The 20,974-nt window shown below is 44.8% G+C and overlaps 1 protein-coding gene across 1 annotated transcript; it reads right to left on the reverse strand.

Annotated features, from left to right (window-relative positions):
* Window positions 1–326: 326 nt before the first annotated feature.
* LOC149325581 (uncharacterized) lies at window positions 327–18,914 on the reverse strand. Its single transcript, XM_089562325.1, has 5 exons — window positions 18,816–18,914; window positions 10,506–10,657; window positions 5,878–5,948; window positions 3,338–3,424; window positions 327–445 (listed from the first exon to the last, which is right to left on the reverse strand). Exons 1-5 carry the CDS (start codon window positions 18,912–18,914, stop codon window positions 327–329), a joined length of 528 nt encoding a protein of 175 aa, XP_089418451.1.
* Window positions 18,915–20,974: the final 2,060 nt, after the last annotated feature.

The following is a 20,974-nucleotide window of genomic DNA, read 5'->3' on the forward strand; positions in this document are numbered from 1 at the left end:
CGGCATTCCAAGGTTACACCTTTATTTCCAGGCGTGGATACTAAGTCCCGCACCAGTAAGGTTTAGCTCTGACAGGCGAAGCGCCTGCGGACGCTATCTTATCAATGAGGCCCCAGCCTCAAGTACACTGGCGTGCACGAGAAGGTGTGTGAATAACAAACAACCATCATAGGTGCACGCGTTTAAGTTTCGAGGGCATGCGCGCAAAAAACGTACTTCGTATAGAGTGCTAATTTTTCTTTTGTTTTATTGCCGACAAACACCATCTGGTAGTTCCCTTCAAATAGCACTGCTCTGAATGTACGAAATCTGTGTGAGTCACCACATCATTTGCATGCGTCGTCATCGTAAACCAACACTCCATCTCCACACTTCTCGTTGAATGCAGCGTTGCAAGCTTCGGGAACAGCTTTATCTGTTCCTGGTGTAACCCACTGCAAGCATACTGAAAAAAAAATCACAGCAGTTTAAGCACCATGACTTTAGTAGGTCCTTTTGTGGCCACGTTTTGAGCACTGTTGCTTCTTAGAAACATGAAGGCTGACAAAACACTTTAAATTAGATTGGAAGAGCGCAGGTTTTCATTTTTAGGGAATTAAACACTCATATCTTCGGACGCATTTCGAGCGCCTCCTTAGAAAACGTTTGAACAAAACCGTTCATCATAAACTTAAAAGTTTTTTTTCACAAAACCTTGACCCTGGTTTTCGGACACCTTGTATTACTCCGAATTCAAGAATCCTTTTACGGTGACTTCGTAATGGCTATTTTAGAACACCTGCATTCCGACTAGTTCCCAGGAAGCACTGGGTATCGACCGAACACAGTTTGCGCGTAGCTCCAATGTTGACAAGGAGACCACTAAAGAGGGGAGTATCTACTGAGCTAGGAGGGTCATGGCGTCTAATTCTTAAAATTATGACGGTTCCCAAGGCACTTCAACAGGGTTGTTCTTCTAAACTGCTAGTACCAAACTCTTGCCCTGCGCAATTTTCAGCTGCAACCCTATGCTTACCCAACAACCCATGGTTTCACCACTAATCTACTTGTTTCCTTTTAAATTTTTTTAGCTTGACAGCCTTTAAAAGCGATCGCAAGAAGAGCGGCTGTTTTTGTCGAGTTGTGCGCCCGTTACTGCGAGCTATATTTTAGAGGGTAACTTCTATGCAAAACCAAAATAAACGGGAGAGCTACAGTTGATCGCTCGTCCACTGTACGGCATTTCAACAAAGGAACAACGTTTGGCTCATCAATTTTACAGCAATCGGTGTTGAAAGCGGCGTCGCCATCGGTTTGAAGACTTATGCGGCACCGTCTTGAATTCTGGCGGCACTCTACATTACGCAAGGCAATGTTTCGTTTCACACCACACTAACTTCACATTGACATCGTGTAGAATCTTCCCTGTATAGGTATGTGCCTCTGAGGCAGTTATGTTGTTTCAGTTTTCTTTTGGTGGTTGCCAAACAGGAATTATATGGGCACTAGAGTAGCTTAAAAATAATTATATGATAGCTAATGGTGTCGTTTTGCGGACTCTTATCCACCGGCAACAGAGCTGTCCTCAGTGAATGCTTTTATAAACTATCCGCAGAATACGTCTGGGACAATGTGGGTCTTATCAAGGATGGAATACAGCGTTATTAAAGAGGAAAGCAGACATTTGGGCTAGTTGGTCTGAATTCATGGTGGAAAAAACAGCGCAAACTAAGACAGAAAACACAGAAAAGAGGGGAGACACTACAAGCGCTGACTCGCAACTAAGGTTTATTAGAAAGAACAGAACAGAGAACAGAACAGAACAGGCCGGCTGTCATTGCGTACGCTCACAGGATTTCCCATGGGTTAAACAGCGCGGCAAAGAGGTACGCTGTTAGGGTGGTGTTCTCGGCTCCTAAGCAGCTCGCTGCAATTTGCCCACAAGTGGACAAAAAACTGGCGGCTGGTGTCCACAAGAATAGCAAGGCCTGTACAACAAAACATGTGGCGCCTTTCATTCCTTGCAAAAAAGGGTGTTGTATATCGGTTGCCACTGTCTTGCGGTAAAGAGTACATCGGGCAAACGGGGCGCTGTGTAAATGTAAGGCTCTTTGAGCACCGCAACTTACTTGGCAGTGACTCGCGAGACAACCTTCCCGCACACTGCCGGGTTTGCAAATGCACGCTCCTTTTCCCGAAAACTAACGTGCTTTTTTTCCACCAAGATAAGGTGAACCGGGAGCTGATGGAAGCGTTCTTTATCCGAAAAAACGGCAAACGGTGCGTGAGTGTTCCTTCAGTGGCCTTGTCAGATTTGGAATTTAGGTACTTAAATAACCGGGTGCACACGCGCGATGCTCCTGTTTAGATCATCTTGCACGCCTTGCACGTAATCTGTTATGACGTACGCAGTCGTGGGTGGTTATTGTATATATTCTGTTCTTTTCTTTCTAATAAACCTTAGTTGCGAGTCAGCGCTTGTAGTGTCTCCCCTCTTTTCTGTGTTTTCTGTCTTAGTTTGCGCTGTTTTTTTCCACTATTTTAAAAGGGACCGTAGAGTATTATTTGAGGTTAAAGAACACTCGAGTGATCGGTACTTAATCATTCATCATCGCATTGCAAAGCTATTAAAGTTTTTTTCATTGCGCCGAAGATATCGGCAATAAATATGATGCTCCTCCTAATCCGCTCAACTAATACACGCCTTCGCGCCAGAAAAACAAAACACTTAGAGACTGCATTCTCACGCGCCGCATTTCACTGACATAACTTGGGCGCGGCCAATGGGAAGGCTCAATCAGATTCCCAATTCTGCAGCAGTAGCGAAGGAGCGTCGAGTGCCGCCCTACTCGGTTTGCGAGCAGACATTTTTAAAAATATATTTTTCAATTATGGGGTCGTCGCATGCCTGTTAAATTTTAATCTAATTATTAAGATATACACTACTACATATGTGTTGGGTTAGAATATAACCATCAAAACCATTTCAGGGGCCCATTTATTTAAAGAAATGCCACGAGCTGTTTGTGATGGGCCAAAATATTGCCAATGACGCTTTCGGCGCAGGAGCTACCATTATCAGATTTTATTGTTCCCGTGCACAATAGTGCCTTAACTTGATTTAGTTCGGGCAGTGGACCCATATTCTAAACCTGTTAGAATGGTATGCACGTGTGAGGTAACGCCGGTGCGGTGTCTTCATGACTTAAATGCTTCCGTTGCATTCACTGTGACCACTGCAATGACTGAAGATTTTCCTCAAATTTCGACACACTGACTCGCGGGCATTTTTTCCATCTATTTGGACGTAGTAAAAAGAAAGTACGTTTCAAAATCACAGCCTAGTTCATTCACTCACTTGTCTGCGACTCCAGAAACATCTTGTCAATCATGCAACTCCTGTAATCGGTATAGACCACCTTTGCTGGTATTGGGTTTGAAGTATCTGAAAAAAGAAGATAAAGTGTGCTATTTCTGCGCAGAAGGGCATTACGCCTAAGAAAACAGTAACGAATGATTTTAAGCCGTGTCCCTTTATGCATGCGCTGATAATTATTACACAAAAATACTCGTTGTGTATTCTAGGCTCAGAAAAAAGTTGTCGATTCTGGCCTTGTCTGTTTTGATTTCTTGTCAAGAACCCGGTGTAGGTTAAAAACAGCGTAGAGAAACGCTATTTTTTTAAGGTACGAAATTTCTCAGGTGATTTTCGTAAAGAACGCACGGAAGAGTAAGAGAGCACATGCTATGAAACAAAAAAGTTGGACGGAATGAAGCTTCTTTCCCCTGAGCTAAATTTGCATCTCCGAACAAAAGCACCTTTCTTCGGAATAAGATTAGTTAAAATTGTGCTGTACTGTTAGTCAGTGGACCTGGAAAATGAATTAGTGCCGCAAATAGCTGAAAAAGAAGAATTTTCTAACATCATACATTTTCGACGCGAGCCCTGCTGACAAGCTTCAAAGAGCTGATGGCAACAGACAGAATTGAACCCGAAAAACACTACTCAAAGCTTGGATCTCAAATTATCGAGTTTTAAATCGTAAAGCAAAAAAGAGCTTATAAGAGACGCCGTAGTAGAGTGTTCCCAAATATTTTCGACCACTTCTTTAGCTGCCTCCGGCATCGCACAGCGCACATGCGTTTTAGTGCTTCGCCTCCATTGAAATCCGGACGCGGTATTCAACCCGTTACCTTGGGATTATAGGGCGAGCGGCAAATCCACCGTGACCCCACATTATATTATGGTATAGCCCTGCAAGGTCGAAACAGTACTTACAGTGCAAGCCGCAAGCTGAGTATAAATCGAGTAAAGTTCGCATGTGCACGGGAACCTACCATTCAATCGTGATTTAGTTTGCGTTGTTTTGATTTAGCTGCAAACCAGAGCATCACTTATCTCTAATAAAAGATCAATAAGCGACGGTATTAGCGAACAGCTGCGTTATTTTTATTTGTGCTCGTAGTTCCATTAGTTCTGTATTTTCCTATGGGCCCATTGATCTAGCCCTAACGAGCGCTTCGAAAGCGTGCATGGCTGTCATTTCGAGCACTGTATTCCATAAACTTTCCCATCTACTGCCTAAACCTGCAGTATACGCCGAAAAGGTGAAGTTTGGCTGAAAAAAATGATTTTTTTTCATCGATTGTGCGCATCTGGCACTCAAAATCCTCTTTTATATTTTATGCAATATTAGGTGGTATTGACAATCAGATAGAATTACGAAGTCTTCGGAAACTCTAGAATAGGCGCAAGGAACAAAATAAAAACAATTTCAAGAAATATAGCCGGGAAGGTATGACTCGAATATGATGGTTAATGGCGCTAACAGCTTAACGCGGAGAATTCACACCAATTCTTTGGTGCGAATTTGTTTATATTCATTCGCTGTCGTTTACTACAGTGTGTGGTAGTGTAAGGTACATCTATTAACATTATACCCCTGTACATTTTTGTTTTCAAGACGATTAGAGAACAAGCGATCGGTGCTGATGCACAAGCGGATTTTTTACGATAACGCTGAAAGGTCTCAATGCTTTTGTTCAGGCATTTTCTGAGGGCAAACGAGACATCGCGGAGACTCATAGGACATCAGTCAGAAGAAAAGGTTTTGAATGGAAAAGCTCGTTTCTATAGATTCGGTCAGACGCGCAAAACATATTACCACGGATCTGGTTTCATACGTTGGCAGTTGCGAGCGTTGCTTTAATTTATGGCCGCCGAAACTTGACTGTATTTTATTTTTCCGACCTTTTATGATGTGTCACTTGTTCTAGCATTCAGCGATTCAGTTCAAGAGGACTCAGCAGCTGCACTGCCGGAAAAAAACGCCCGTGTGACGTTAGATCAAAGAAACACAGGTCAAGGAACGACTGGTGACCAAGATTATTCGAAGTTCCTCTGTTACACCTTCCCCCATAGCCCACATTCATCTCTAGGACGTCAAGTCCCGTGTGCCACATGCCTCATTTCATTCCATTTTTCACGCTAGCACAGGCGCCCGGGTATACCAACAAGGTGGAACAGGGTCGCTGCTGTAGTACTGCAGCGACGCGCCGATGGACCGCTAGCGATCATGGCCATTCTGGAAGCTCTGGAAGGCTACTAATTATGTAAAAACTGAGCATGCCCCATAGCTAAAGCAAGTCTGGATCGTACGGCAGCTGTGCTTGCCACTTCAGAGATTTTTTGCCAATGCTGTGAGCATAGGTTCCCTCCATCTCTTTTGTAGTTTTACCTGGCTTGGTTCTCTGCTCTTCTGCGCCTGCTTCACTGCCAGTGGTGACAATGTGGAATTTCGACGTACATTCTTCAACTTAAAAGCCACGAGTTAAGCTTTCACATCTATCTGTTAAGTTTAAAATATGCCCTCTGAAATCCCTAACAATATTACTTACCGTTATTCATGATAGCGACTCCGCTGTCAGGATGCTCTTTGCTGATGACGAAGTGGACAAGGATGTCTTTCCTGTGAAAAAAATAGCAGTTATTTAGAATTATTTTCCAACTCCCATGTAGCCAGCGCGGTGGCTCAGTGCTTATGGAGGTCTGAAGCTGACCGGGGAGAAGCGATTTCGATCCCGGTCGCGGTGGTCATATTTCGATGGAAGCGAAATGCTAGAGGCTCATGTACTGTGCGATGTCAGTACACCTGCAAGAACCACACGCGTTGAAAATTATACGAGCTCGCCACCATGATTGTCCTCATAACCTCAGTCGTTCTGAGAACTTAAACCCTAAGATTCAAGTTGATTAGGCACAAAAATTATTCAATGAATCTGTCGTCGGCACTCATGCCACCTGATTTTGTTCTACGTTTGTAACATTAAAGCCCCCTTAACTCTAAGCCACCGTAATATTTGTTCCAGCTACTTTTGTTGTGCCTTTTACTGGGTCATCCACGTAATTTATTGTAATCAAATGAACAATCCTGACGGTGTTTCGCCGTGCATCATCATGTTTGCCCTGCCAACGCTGGCGTCGTCCGACAGAGAGACGCCATTTTCTTGCACATGAGGCTGCCACCAGCCACTTTTGTATATTTCTATTTCTCTGGATCTCAAATTGTGCGCAGTACCCTGAAGGCATCTGGATTAAGATTTGGTGAGCCTTCCTTTAAAAAAAATTAAAAAGCTCATTTGGGGTAACCAACCAATACTGTCATTGTTTTCAGCTTCATTGCGACAGTGGAAACCAGAAAGGACGCACGAAATACGAGTAATGATAGTATTCTCTCCATTTATCTCTAAAATATTTTAGAACTAACATTATTTTGGCTAACAAAATGTTTACCATATTAATAATCATCATAATCATCCTTACTATGCCCTCTGCAGCTCAAAGGTCTCTCCTATGTCTCTCCAATTAACCCTGCACTTTTCCAGCTCCGGACACCGTATCCCCGCAAACTTCTTAATCTCTACCACCCACCTAACTTTCTGCTTCCCTCTGCTAGCTTTCCGTCTCTTGCAATCAACTCCCTTAAGGAACAAAGGTTAATCTTGCTTTCACATTACATGCCCTCACCAAACCCAATTCTGCCTCTTGATTTCGACTAGGATGTCATTAACTCGCGTTTATACCCTCAAGCACTCTGTCCACTCAGTGTCTCTTAATGCTACGGATATCATTTCTCTTTCCATAGCTCGCTGTGTTGTCCTTAAGATGAAGCCTAATCGTTAGCCTCCACGTTTCTCAGCCATAGGTGACTATACCGGTAACATATAGGAGTTGTATATTTTTGTCTTGAGGGATACTGGTAAACTGAAATTCATGATCTGAGAGAACCTGCCACAAGCCCTCCACCCGATTGTTCTTCTTCTAGTTATTTCCCTCTCATAATCCGGATCAGCGGTCACTACCTGCCCTACGCAGTCGTATCCCCTTACCACTTCATGCATCTTGCTATAAATTGTGAATTTCAGCTCTCTTGTGAAAATATTTGAGCATTGATTTGGTTTTTTTCATGTTAATTTTTGGATCCGCCATACTGCTCTACCTCTCTAACTTTTTGATCATGCTGTGGAGGTGATCTCTTGAGTGACACAGTAAGGCAATGTCATCAAGGAATCGGTAATGTATTGTCCATTAACTCTTATCCCGAACTGTGCCACATCGAGGCCTCGAATTACCGTCTAGAAGCATGCGGTGAATATACATGCGGCGAGATCGTGTCGCCCTGCATGACACTTTTTCTTATTCGAATTTTATTGCTGACTTGATCGAGGACTATGGTGGCTCTACAGTAGTTATGTAAGACTGTTGTGCGCCCATATTCCGCAAAACCTGCATGACTGCTCAGGTTTCCACTCAGTCGAATGCTTCCTCGTAATCAATAAAGGCTGTGTACATAGCGGTCGGTTATGTTCTGCTCATTTTTGTATCAATTGACTGATAGTGTGAATATGGTAGATTGTAGAGCATCCGTTACGAAAGCCTGCCTGATCATTCGGTTGATTGAAGTCTGAAGTTATCCTGATTCTATTTGCCATTACCTTAGTAAATACCTTGTAGGCAACAGACAGAAATCTGATCGATCTGTATTTTTTCAAGTCCTTGGCGTCTTTCTTTTTATGACTTAACATAATATTTGTGCTCTACCAGGCTTGTACGCTCGAGGTCGTAAAACATTGCGCATAAGGGGTCCCTAGCTTTTCTAGCACAATTCACCTCCGTCATTCAAAAGATCTGCTGTTACGTGATCCTCACCAGCTGCTTTACGCCTCAGCATTGCGCCTAATGCTTTCATTACTTTCTCTTTCGTTGCTGGTTGGATGTCCCGTTACTGTGCTCTACTGCCTCTATCATTAACGTTCTGATTACACTAGCTACTATACAGATTTGTATTCAACTCTTCGGCTCCTTTAACTAATATGACTAAATACAATGCCCTATTTTTTTCTTAGCGCATATATCTCGTCTTTGCCTATACCTAGTTTGCTCTTCGCTGCTTTTAAACCACCCCCGTTTTTTAGAGCATGCTCGATTCTCTCCACATTACACTGCCTTATGGCGGCTGCCTTGCTCTTATTAATTAATTCTGATAGCTCTGCCAGTTTTACTGTGTCTGTAGGCTTAGACGCTTTCATGCTTTGGCGTTTCCTAATCATATCTTTTGCCTCATGAGATAGCTTGCTGATATCCTGTCAAACCAACCTATTGCCTACTTCTACTGCGCACTTTATCGCAGATTATTGTTTATTGTTTGAACATAAGATCTTCTCAGTTACAGACCAATATCCGTTCTGCAGCAATAGCCTGAATTCCTCTACTTTCCCTATCCCCGCTAACTCAATAATGGGATTCCGCTTCACTAATTTCTTCTGTTCCCTCTTCAAGTACCGGCTAATTCGAGACCTTACCATTTTGTGGTTACTGCACTGAAGCTTTCCTAGACGCTCCCCATGCTGCACGATAACAGAATGAGCGCATATACAGGTATTTAATTTTTATCTGACAATTGGGTTCTTCCACGTCTACTTCCTGTTCCTTCGTTTCCGGAAGAAGGTATTCATGATCCGTAAATTATGCTTTCCTACCAACTCTACTAACTCCCCCTGTTATTCTTGTAGCCTTTGCTTTAGTCGCCTACCGCCTGGTCTCCGGCTAGCTTCTTGCCTGCCTTCGTATTGAAGTTGCCCGTCAGTACAGTGCATTGTGATTTTAATTTGTTGATTGCCGATTCCGCGTCTTCTTAGAAGCTTTCAATGATCTGGTCACGATGGCTGTATGTAGGGCCGTAGGCGTGCACCACCTCCTGCTTATACCTCTTATTTAGACTTTAACAAAGCAGCTCATAGTACCATCTTCTCGCTCATGACCACAGGCACAAGGTTGGATACATTCGTTGTAACACATACACATGCTTTTACACAGCTTTACCACGTACATGCGGCGGCTGGAAGCACCTGCCTACCTGAATGACTACGCCCTTTGGAGAAAAGTTTTATCCGCCTTTATATTTATTGGTGACGTGGCCTTAGTGTTGCAATCCCTGTTTTGTTTATATTGCTCAAACAAAGTCTTGACGTTTTAATATTCATAATTCTACTGTGTCCAAAAATTTAATGTTTAACTAGTTGGTTTTCTATTTCTTCCCCTTCTTTCACGGCTGTCGTACGTCTAAAAAAAAACAAATTGAACAGCGTGTTTTGTCATCTACATTTTTTCAATCTCAGCTTTCGGTTGCTAATATTATCTGCTGTTTTTAATGGTTTGTTATTGTTTACTCTAATGTTATTTCTGTTTAGTTATTAAAACTGTTTTTCCTAAAGTCTTCTGTATACAACTTGCTCTACTTTGGACAAAATGCTTCACAATGATGTTCACTGCTGTAGCTGGTGTCGCCGGCAGTTCACTTTCTTTGCATGTAATATCTTTTCAATCCTACTTCGTTATGCAATGCTTCTACAATGCACTTCACAGTGCTCCCGTTTTGTTGACCACTAGTACCGCTGATCAGTTCACCCTCTGTTTGCAACCAGGTAGCTGTCCTGTGCCTCGGAGACGCGCTGAACCCCAGTCCTTTCCGACACCTGAAAGGACCATGCTTCTCCTGGGATGTCTTATCAAGGGTGCATATTAGCTTTCCATTTTAGCTGTCGCGCGATGGTTTGGCGAATTTTGATAAGTAATTGCTCAGGTCTTCAAAAGGAAAGCAAAGCGTGATTTTAAGAAAACAATGCGACGAATGTTACGCGGCTCTCACTGGGCGACTATACAGGCAACTTTCGATATACACCTTTGAGAGCATACCTTTGAGGCACCCAGTGCCTGTGGCGTTCGCGCACAACCAACAGCTGCAAGTAGCAGCACTGCTGCAAATGGTCAGGCACGGAGGTTAACAGAGTTACATCACCGCTGCGCACCGTCGGCTCTGGAGAAAATTTACAGTATTCGAACTAAGAAGTGACAGTGAATTACGTGTCATAATAGCACATATATCCTCTTCTCTTTCGTCCCTACGCACTTTTCTTCTTGTCTACGCGTCTCGTAGAAAAAAAGGTGCTCAGAAATTGACACTTACGGTTGTTGCCCATCCTGTCCCTTGACATGCCATGTATAAGTTGCTGTCCTAGCAGAGGCACTGAATGCTGTAAGATCAGTTGTCAAACACTCGAACAGTGGCATATCTACCGTCGCATGCAGTAACAGAAGATGTGGCATCGATGCAATAGCCTGCAAACCAGAACTGCATCTTTAATATGACGCGCAAGTGCCTCTTCGTACATTCGCAAGAACTTGCAAAGGTGAGGGAAAGTCTGCACCGACAGAGTTTCTTCGCTGAAGGAAAGGCTGTAGCTGTTTTTGCTTTTCAAAAGTTACACCCACAGAATGACACCGGACGCAAGATTTTGCTATGGTTTGCAGTCAGCGAAGGAGAAACAGCTTCATTTCTCCCAGATATTCTCAGCAAAAGGATGAACTAGATTGAGACTAAATGAGAACATGTGTGGGCCATGATTCCCCACAAACTCGCTCAGCCTGCTATCCTTTAAAGACGAATTTCCTCCTGTGCAACAGCCGACGGAAACAACAGTGCACGTGGTTCGTGCTGGACCCTGTTTTCAGTCTAGCGAGATAACAAGATTGTGAGAAAGTCAGGCCGCTTTTCATGAGCAAAACGTACAAAACTAAAATGGACTGTGCTGAGGATCAGGGGTCGAATTCAGCTCCTCGAAGCAAGCATTCGAGAAGTATTCAATTAAGGGATCTACAGCGCGTAGCCTGTTCGAGCGCATTGTTATCGATGTTTACTCCATTGATAAATCATATCTATGCCCTTCCTAGCTGTGCGAGCTCGACGCAACACACACCATCTAATGGAAGCGAATAGTGCGTCCCGTCCAATGCAAGTGGGTTACCCGCTTCTTCTACTGAAATTGTCCGCAGCAGACGCCATGCTGCCTTAAGAGGAATTTCTCCGCCGCTCCACGCGTGCTTTAATTCGACCGCACAGATCCAACCTTCCCTGCGATTTAACGCGTCGTGAGGAGGTGGCGTTGCGGAGATTCGGGGTGCACGTTGCGCTGATACCTGCAGTCAGGCGTCGCAAACCTGCTGGAAATCACAGACCTCGCTTCTGAACTGCACATTCGGTCCCGCTTCTGCTACAGAGGCGCCGTTAGCTCATTTTATGTTAACTTGCCCCGGACTTCAGCAGGCACGCTAGGGATACCTCGCCAATCATGGTTACCTCCCCAGCCGACCACCAGACACTCCAATCTGGGCCCATGGGTCTGAGTACGGGTCCTTGTTGGCATTTATAACGGACACCGTACTTTACATGTACATATAACTCTCATATGCCGAAGGGTATATTTGCGCACAAAAAAAATGTAAGCATTTTGTACAAGTTTCTTCACGTGTAGCGTTAATAGAAACTGCAAAAGTAGACGCGAACAGCTAAGACACGAGCGTACTCATATCATGAAAAAGCAGAACGGCAAGCCAAATCAACATTAAATGAATTTAATTTCTATCCTGTGACCATCACATAAGATGTTCTGCAGTTATAAAAACGGGCTTAGAACTGCGCTTTTTTCACAATAGCTTTGTCAGAACTGTAGCGCATCAGAATACAGCTAATACAAACTATCTAGTACTCTTGTGAACTAATATCGGACACTGAAGTTTTTAAGGCGGAAGCCTTTAATGCCTCATCGTTGTAAGCAGGAGTTGTCGACAGAAATGTCACGGTTTTGAATTGGTCGAAATGGTCGTCACACCCCAGTGCGCCCATTTCAAACTCGGTCAATTATACTTTGGCTAGTAACCACGCAACCAATTAAAGGGATGGTATAGCGATGCTCCAAGTAAGTGGGACTGAGGTTAGTTATTTGCTTAATTGACCGAGTAGCCTAATTAATTTTTCTAGTCAGACGAGATAGATAAATAAAACCGAGCAGGAAATTCGTCGAGTTTGGGTATCGATTCGGGGTCTCCGGAGTACGAGACGAGCACGCTAACCACTCCGCCATGACAGCTTGATGATCTGGAATGAAGAAAGGCGCGTCTAGTGAATACGATGTCTTCCTTCACTCCCACCTTCGTCCCTTCCTTTACGGCGAGGTTCAGGGGTCCACCGAGATATGCGAGATGGTTACATATCCTTACGAAGGAGCGCATGCACACATTCAGTGAGCTGACCCAGGCATACAGAGCCTCACGCCAGCTCTACCCGCCGCCCCAACCCTCCCTAGATAACAAACACGCATGGATGGATGGAAAAACTTTATTTTCGTCAGAGAGCATGTGTGGACGATTCCGTGTTAGATGGCCATCAACCCGTGGCTGACGGCGACCTGGGTGGCCCACTCCACGGCCCTGGTCTGGACGACCGGGTCTGAGCTGGCCAGCACGGCCTCCCACTGCTCGAGGGAAGGATCACACATAATGTCCGCCGGTGGCGGTGCTATGCTACAGCTCCATAATACGTGGTCATAGGTTGCCAATTCGTGACACCATTTGCACTCCGGCTGAATGTCCGGATAGATTTTGCTCAACACGTATGGGTTGAAGAAACATCTGGTCTGCAATCGGCGCCAGACGCATTCCTGCGCCTTCACCAATTGCTTGTCCGGGGGTGGGTAAATCCTCCGGTTAAGTCTGAAATGAGTAGTAATGTCATGAAAGGATACCAGCCCATCTCTCGTGGACCTTCCCGGGACGTCCGGCTCACCTACTCGGCTGACGAAACCTCGAGCATTCATGTGAGCCGTCTCGTTCCCAGGGTTCCCAGAGTGTGCAGGTACCCAACAATTTCCGCCTCTGTAATCCCTCGCTCCGTGGCCCGATTCAACAACCGCGCCGCTGTGACAGATATTCTGCCCCTCGCCAAATTTCGGATGGCTGTTTTTGAATCGCTGAAGATCAGGTCAGCATTACTACTAGTCATAGCTAGTGCTATTGCCGCTTCCTCTGCAGTTTCTGGGGAGCGGGTTTTGACTGATCCAGAGGCGATCAAGTGGCCCCGCCCGTCCACCACCGCAATTGCAAATGCATCCTTGTTCTTATACTCGGCGACATCTACATAGACTGCCCCGTTGTACTTCCCGTACTTAGCATGTAATGCTTTGGCTCTTGCCTTCCTGCGGTCCTCGTGATGTATTGGATGCATGTTCTTGGACAAACACGCAACACTCTGGCGCAGACTACAGACACACACTCTCCCCTCACCCCTTAACCTTGCCCACTATCATCCATCCTTTCGCACTCCCGCATGTGCCCTATGCCCAGAACCCTTCGCTTCTTCCCTCCACATCCTTTCCCTCTTCCCGGCGGACCCTTCCCCGCGGGACCTAGATAACCTCAAGACCTGGGAGGACTGGAAGACCCTGCTGCTCTCGGAGGACCCGGCCGTGCAGACCATCGCCACCGGTCGGGCTGCCAGTGTTATGGACCTCAGGAACAAACACTTGACTGCAGTGGAGTCGTGCGGGAACCCTGGGGCATGCCTCGAATTCCTGTGTAAATAAAGTTTTTTCTCTCTCTCTCTACATATCCTTTCCTCTAAAACCAATTTACCGACGAGCAAGGCGCAGAGCCGGGCGGGCGCTGGCGTTCTGTGGACTCCCTACAGCGTTGCAAACCGCTGTCGCGTTCCACTCTTAGAGGCGCAGCTTAACATCTTAACCACACATCAGTGACACAAGCAGCAACACCGCGCTTAAGGCTATGGCCTCACCGCACTTCAGGTCTACAAAGCGCCCCCCTCAATTTTTAATTACTAAAATTAGTCTCTTTAGCGATTAAGAGGCGAGTAGAGAACCGTAAGTAAGGTTCATATTAGTATTATGGCTATATCGTGTTGCTGTGCTTTCGGTTGCCGCAGCTGCACGGAAGACGGAAAAAGTTATTTTCCTCGCTATTACGATGACATCACCTGAAGGCAGGCACCGCCTCATGGAATCGGGCGCGAGGGCTTTGTGCCTACTGCAAACACCTGACAGTTTGGATTGGATCTTTTAGCACTGCTTTAAAACCGTAAGCCCTGTGACAGGCCTAACCTCAGGCAGACTTTCGTCTGGATGGTGTGCCTTCGTTTGTGCATATGTTGTTGCACCAGCAATTACAGCGCCGCGAGTTTTCGCTGTGATAAACAGCTGGTGCGCTGACTGAGCCTTCAATCATTAGAAAATGAGCAGGCCTAGAGGATTGTTTTATAGCGACCCTTGGCATTCAGTTAATTTTATCCACCGCTTTAAACCAATTATGCAGGTGAATAATTTATTTTGTACATAAAGCGATTGTAATGCATCGGGGCGTATTAGAAACGCGATTTCAACGTGTTGGTATCGTTTAATGCGTTTTAAATCCGAGAGTATTAACACGCGAACTTCGGGTTTGTTGAGCGTACAAGATATCAGACCACTTGCACATACTGAAAGACGTAAATACTATGTCAAGCCTCAAAACATTAATTTTATTTTATGCATTAAATGCACACGTGGTATTATCCACTTGCACAGGCATGACATGCCAGGTGACCGAATGTAATACAAGTGCTTTTGAGGTTGCATTGGGCCACAATAACAGGACCGCTTGGGAATACTTTGTTTTGCGACAGCTTGCCATGTTCTACCGCAAGGCTTTTACGCGAGGTCGGATTAAGGCTTGTGCGTTCTAACGTTCCGCATAATATTTTCAGCACAGGAACCGATCAGTAGTACAGAACCACTTCGCTATGTATTGCAATAAAAGTCAATTTGCTAATAATGTGTTTCTTTTATTGCGCTACACTCCAAACAAAAATAACTTAATTCAGCTTTTTATACAGATCATACACAGTCGCAGAGCAACCCTATTTTTCTTCTTAATCAAGCTATTAGAGGATTATATAAATGCTATAGCCTCAGGTAAAAAAGCCCGTGTAACTGTCGGAATATTGCCGAAAAGAGACAAACGCATTGAAGCCCGTAATAGTGTGTATTATTCACTGCACACTATTAACGCGCTTGGTGCACCACGACGCTTCCAGAAGTGACAGAAAGCTCGTAATCAGCCTATTCCTTTCGAATTCGGACCCACCGTCACTACTTTAGACTGACACTGAATGTTGAAACGTGTAAAAAAGTTTTCTTGTCTTTGCATGACCACCTCTCTGGAGAACGGTTCAGAAGAATAACCTGCTTCGATCAGTAACGTGTGCCTTTTATTTCAGCTTATAACGTCTCATTTGAGTGTTTAATTTGTTAATGCAGCAGAAACTCCGCTCTCATCCCAGACAGCGCTGCTGGGCGTGCCTTGCAGTTTTTTGCTGAGGCTCTGCCTGCTGATCGGGGCAAGTTCGTGGTCTTTAAACGCTGCTGCGGCGGGGCCGTCCAATGCAAAAGGAACATTTCTAAGTTTTGCGCGTTTCCCAAGCTTCCAGAGTAGCCACACTGTCGAACACGTCCAACCTATCGTCGACATCGTGTGGTTTGCCTCGAAAAGTCGGCGGCTTATGAAGCTGGCAAAGCACGACGAACGTTGAGTGTATGCCAGGGTCCATCTTCTTTAGTATTAAGGATAGACAGCCCATGCATCTTCACCAGATGTTACCTGTCTTGTCAATTCCGCGGACAACGGCCCAGCAGACAGAAGTAACGGTTACATGACTTCTTCTTTGGGCTCACTCGTGGCCACAAAAAAAAACTAACTCGGTGGCAGCCACGATAGCAGCTGACGTAGAGCAACAGAATTTCCGCTTCTCTCAACCAAGCTGAATTTGGTTCAGCGCAAAAGATGAACACAAAGAAAGGAAACGACACACACGGAGCGCTTCCTTTCATTGTGTTCGTCTTTTGCGCTGAACCAAGTTTCAACTATGTCCCACCAACTAGCCCAGCACGAAGTTTTGTCAAAGGCTGAATTTAAAGCTGAGAGAACTTGCGAAATAAGAATGAAACTGAGCACAACAATCTGGATACCGCGTAGAGGCATTTGCGCGTGGCTGCAGTCCTTCAAGGTAAGTCTGGTCGCACCTTTCATGACAAACAATGCAACATAAAGCAGCGTGCTGGCAGCTTAGATGATTGAGCAAACAAGCATTACAAGCCTTCACGGCACCGTAAGTTTATTTTGTGGTCAACGTGTCGTGTCTCTCGTTCTAAATTTCAATAGCAAAACATTTACAATTATCCTGAAATATTTAGGACCAGCAACGTTGGCTCAATTGCCTTGGCGTTCGGCTCCTCATCCCACGGTCAAGGCTACCGCATTTCAGTAAAGCCAAATGAAAACAGTTTAAAGGCTAATTTGCCTAGTTGGGCCAAATGCGAATTAGTTGAGCTAGCACTGTCTTCTATTCTTTATCCTGTTTTGCATTCGGTGTGTATTCGGTGGGCTCTCTATTGCAGTAGCTATAGATCATGTCACCCATGGAGCAAAGTAGATAGACGGCACAGTATTTTTACTGTCGTTTTATGCATGGCGATATTAAACACGCCGGTAAACTGCTCCCTCTTAAAATTTTGTGGGTGTGACTCATAACCAGGTCAAAAGAAACATTTTTTTTCTTCTTGTCTACGACGGTGGTCTAGGAGCAACGGCAATGACCAAGCCGCTTTGCTTGTGGAGACGAAGTCACATCCCGAGTTCACAGGCAAAGTGTGCTTTCGTTTGTTGCCTGCGCACTCCGGCTTAGTAAACACTCCAGTAAACTCTCACCACAAGGTGCTGGCAAACGAGCAATGTGTAATATTCAAGTATATGCGCCGCTAGTGTTTTTGCACGTAATTGCAGTTTAAGTGCAGCGGCGCGGTGGTTCAGGCGCTGATAGCCGCGGCTCGACACACATCTCTTCCTCCATTGTGCCCACGCATACAGCCCGCTCCAAATGTTCTTAGCCCTTCGTAGCCGACAAAAAGATTGTCTTCATTATTTAAATTTTGCGAGTCTGCCTCACAGTAACAGCAAAAAAAATACTCTTTTTACTGCGGCGATGAACAGTACGACGCGCTTCTTGAAGTGAAGACAGATCGTGGAAGAGAAGCTGTGGCAAACCGGAAACGGCCTGTGGGTGTGTGCAGGTTGGCTAATCGCCGGGGGACTGCCGGGTGACAAGCAAAATTTTCTGTTTGTGCGGATCAGAGCGACGACACAAGCGACACGGCAAGAATGCTTCGCGCAGCTGTGCCGTTCGTCGCTTGACTCCGTCACGTTCGCGTGAGTTTTCGCGCACATGGAGCTCAGCCTTTAGTACTATACGCGCTAAAACACCGATGTGTTGCGATACCAGCGGTATACAGGCACAAGGTCTAAATATTTCCGGTGCCCTCCAATACGGCGTCCCTTATAGTCTATGTGTCCATACAGGATCTGAAGGATTTAGTTTGGCATTTGAGTTTTGAAGTTTTGTGTGAAAACTGCTCTGTAATGCGAGAGCTGTTTGGAGGACATGAAGGCGAAAACTGTCATGCTTCTGCGGCGTCGCCGTAGGTGTGAATCCTCAACCGGCCAACAATGGCGCTGTCGCCAGGTGGCAGGTAGTATGTAGGGGATTTCTCTCTCCGCACTTCTCACGTGCCACAGTTGGCAGGTGGCTGGTGGAGAGAGGAAAACCTGCATCGGCACATTTAGGAACAGGGATGGAGAGGCGAGAGAAATTGGAGGTGCATAAAAGCGTCAGTGTCAAGCTTCAGTGTGCTATATCCGAGAAAGGTGGTGTTTAAGGGGACTTTACTCTCCGCTTCTAGGGTAGAGAAGGAAGAGGGCACTCTAACAATGACTGATATTTAATTCAAACGGCCAAAATCGGCTAAAAGGCGAATCCAATCCCAATTGCACAGCATGAACCTGATTTATCAATCATTAATTTTTTCCTTGTCGCCGTTAATCATATCTTGCACACTTCTCGATTCTTTCTTCTATATGTGGGAAGAGCTTGAAATAATTCCTTTGGCTAACAATGCAGTTCACGCACAATGTCTGCCCTCGACTAACTTATGCTCGTATTTGCCGTTTGTCACTCGAAGGTTCGCACGGTAGCTTATCGACAAACCCACACTGTTCACTGCGCGTGCTTAATGTAATGAATTTCGCCGAGCGATTTCCACTCAGATGTTCTCCAACTTAGTTCCTCATTCAGTTTTATAGCGTCATGAGATCTGGTAACTACATATGTAAGCAATACAAATGCTCTTCGGGAATTTGCTTGCTTCCTAAAGGGTATGCCACCTAAAATTCAAAGCAAATTGCTAGATTGGCTTAAGGGCTCACAAGGAAAGAATTCTTGGAAGGAAACATTGAAGAATTTCTAAGATTATTTTAGCATTTTTATAATCACCGCAGCACAGGTAGGCAATGTGCCGCTTTTGACGAATAAAATATATGCGATAACAGAGGTATTACTTACTCTGAGGGCATTTACATGGCCGTCGCTCTGCGCCTCATTTCCGATTGTTGACCGGAGAGCAAGTGCTCCGAAGAGCCACAGCAGGGCGAGGTAGTTCATCTCGTCCAGTCCGTGCTTTGAAGCAGCGTTCTTTATTATACCTCTGGATCATTGCCCACTTGCCGGAAAACAGCGTACAGATACCGTCAATTTTTTTTTTAATTTTCCCAACGTGAGTTCTGGAATGTGCTATAACAGCGGATAAATGGGGGCAAGGTCTTTTAGCGGCCACAATGTGCCCCCAGGAGTAAAGAATATCATCGCAAAACTTTTGTATCTGGGGTTTTGTGCTGTTATGAGAAGACACGTGGCTGAACCGCCAACTATAAAAATTTATGGAGGCAGGCAATTGACCCCTCATATGATGACACCATATGGCCTTCTGAAGTATGTTGTTCTCTTCGTTCTGTTAGCGTCATAACTTAGAAATAGTTGAAGGGAACTTCATCGGAATACTTGTCTTCCATCAAAAGGGGTGCAATGTTAAAGTAGAGGGTTGAATAAAAGTGTGAATGTTTTCTTTGTCTCCTAGTGACTGTGCATTAGAATAGTGATTATTCAAAACCAGCGGGGGGGAACGGAGTATCGGTTTGACGCCTTGTCCAATTATAGTGGGCATACTATTTCTCTTACTACAATACTACTACTAATGTTACTACTACTACTACTACTACTACTACTACTACTACTACTACTACTACTACTACTACTACTACTACTACTTCTACACCTACCACTACTGCTACTAGCTCAACAACTTTTACTGCTACGTCTACTTGACATGCTACCTTTCTATTTTAGCCAAATTTGAAAGAGAGAGCCACTTCATATACAGTTAGTCGTTTATCCTTTATGGTGGATGAAGATATTCAAACGCCACTAATTCATCCTCCCTGAAGCAAATGTGCTTCAATAGACGATACCAACAAGCGTGATCCATTAATATTCTCTCTTTACCCTGTTTTCATTTTCGGCGCTATGTAAACCTATTCTAAATGCAGCCTGTCGCGCTGTCTAAACCCAGCGCCACACGCTGCGGCGCTGTGATTGACGAGAACATGAAGTGAAAAATCGCAGCTTGTGGACGAAGGTACCGCTATTGCACTTTCAAAACAAATATGAGAATAAAAGAAAAATGTTGACAGTAAAGGCACTCTGAGAGGATTCCACTCAGGGCAAAGGTGAATGCACCCATAGCGCGGCTATAAAGCGAGTAAAAAACGCACCGAGGTACAGACTTCAAATAAATCTATTTCCCAAGTTAAACGAAAATATTTGAAATAGAAACAATTCTGTAAGCCACAGGCGCGTTTACTGATAGCAAATGCGAACAGGAGGCAGCTTTGAAAGAAGACCCAACTTTTTGCGTGAACGTCAACTGTTTGTTTCCAGTAAAACTTTAGATGTCGCCGCATACTGCATGCACATTTTAGTATGAGCATAAGCAAACATTACACAGCAACTAAACAACAAAAAATGCATTTTTATCGAAAAACAACAACAGAAATGGCTTGTTCTGTGAGCTGAGGGATATCCTAGCAAACGCCAAGCACGCACCGAAACACAGGATGGGCCATGACTTTCATCAATAGACCCGAGTACCTCCCGAGATGAAAATATCCCAGTTTATGAACGAACCGTAATGGCAATTTCGGACATGCGAGTTCGTATCTACAACCTGCGCAAAAATAACAACCCACAACTTTTTTTTTCTGTTTCATGTTGTTTTCTTCGTTATCGCTCTTCATTTCTGAACCGTACTGCGAACTTTCATTCTGGTTGTTTTATGTTCAGGACTTCCAGAGATTCTGAAATGGACCCACTACAATGCTCAGAAGCAAACTCCTCGGACAGCACAGTTTGAACAAACTGCGTGCAGACAGTGACTAAAAAGCAACACAAAAGCATTTCAACACAGAGTGTACAGACCGCAAGTCGAAGACTGCCGCATGGTAAACTTTTTATGGTATATTAAACAGAAAGTGATGACCGTGCGCATGTCACTCTTAGTGTGTGTTAGAAAGCACCCGTAACCAAGTAAATTCTTTGCTTTCTTCGGGTTCGTTTGCGCTTCTTCGTGGGAGTTCAGCCTCCTCCAAACGTGAGTAGTTCGGTGGTGT

This window comes from Amblyomma mixtum, chromosome 10, assembly GCF_055824585.1.
Source record: "Amblyomma mixtum isolate Tamu chromosome 10, ASM5582458v1, whole genome shotgun sequence".
Lineage (NCBI taxonomy): Eukaryota > Metazoa > Arthropoda > Arachnida > Ixodida > Ixodidae > Amblyomma > Amblyomma mixtum.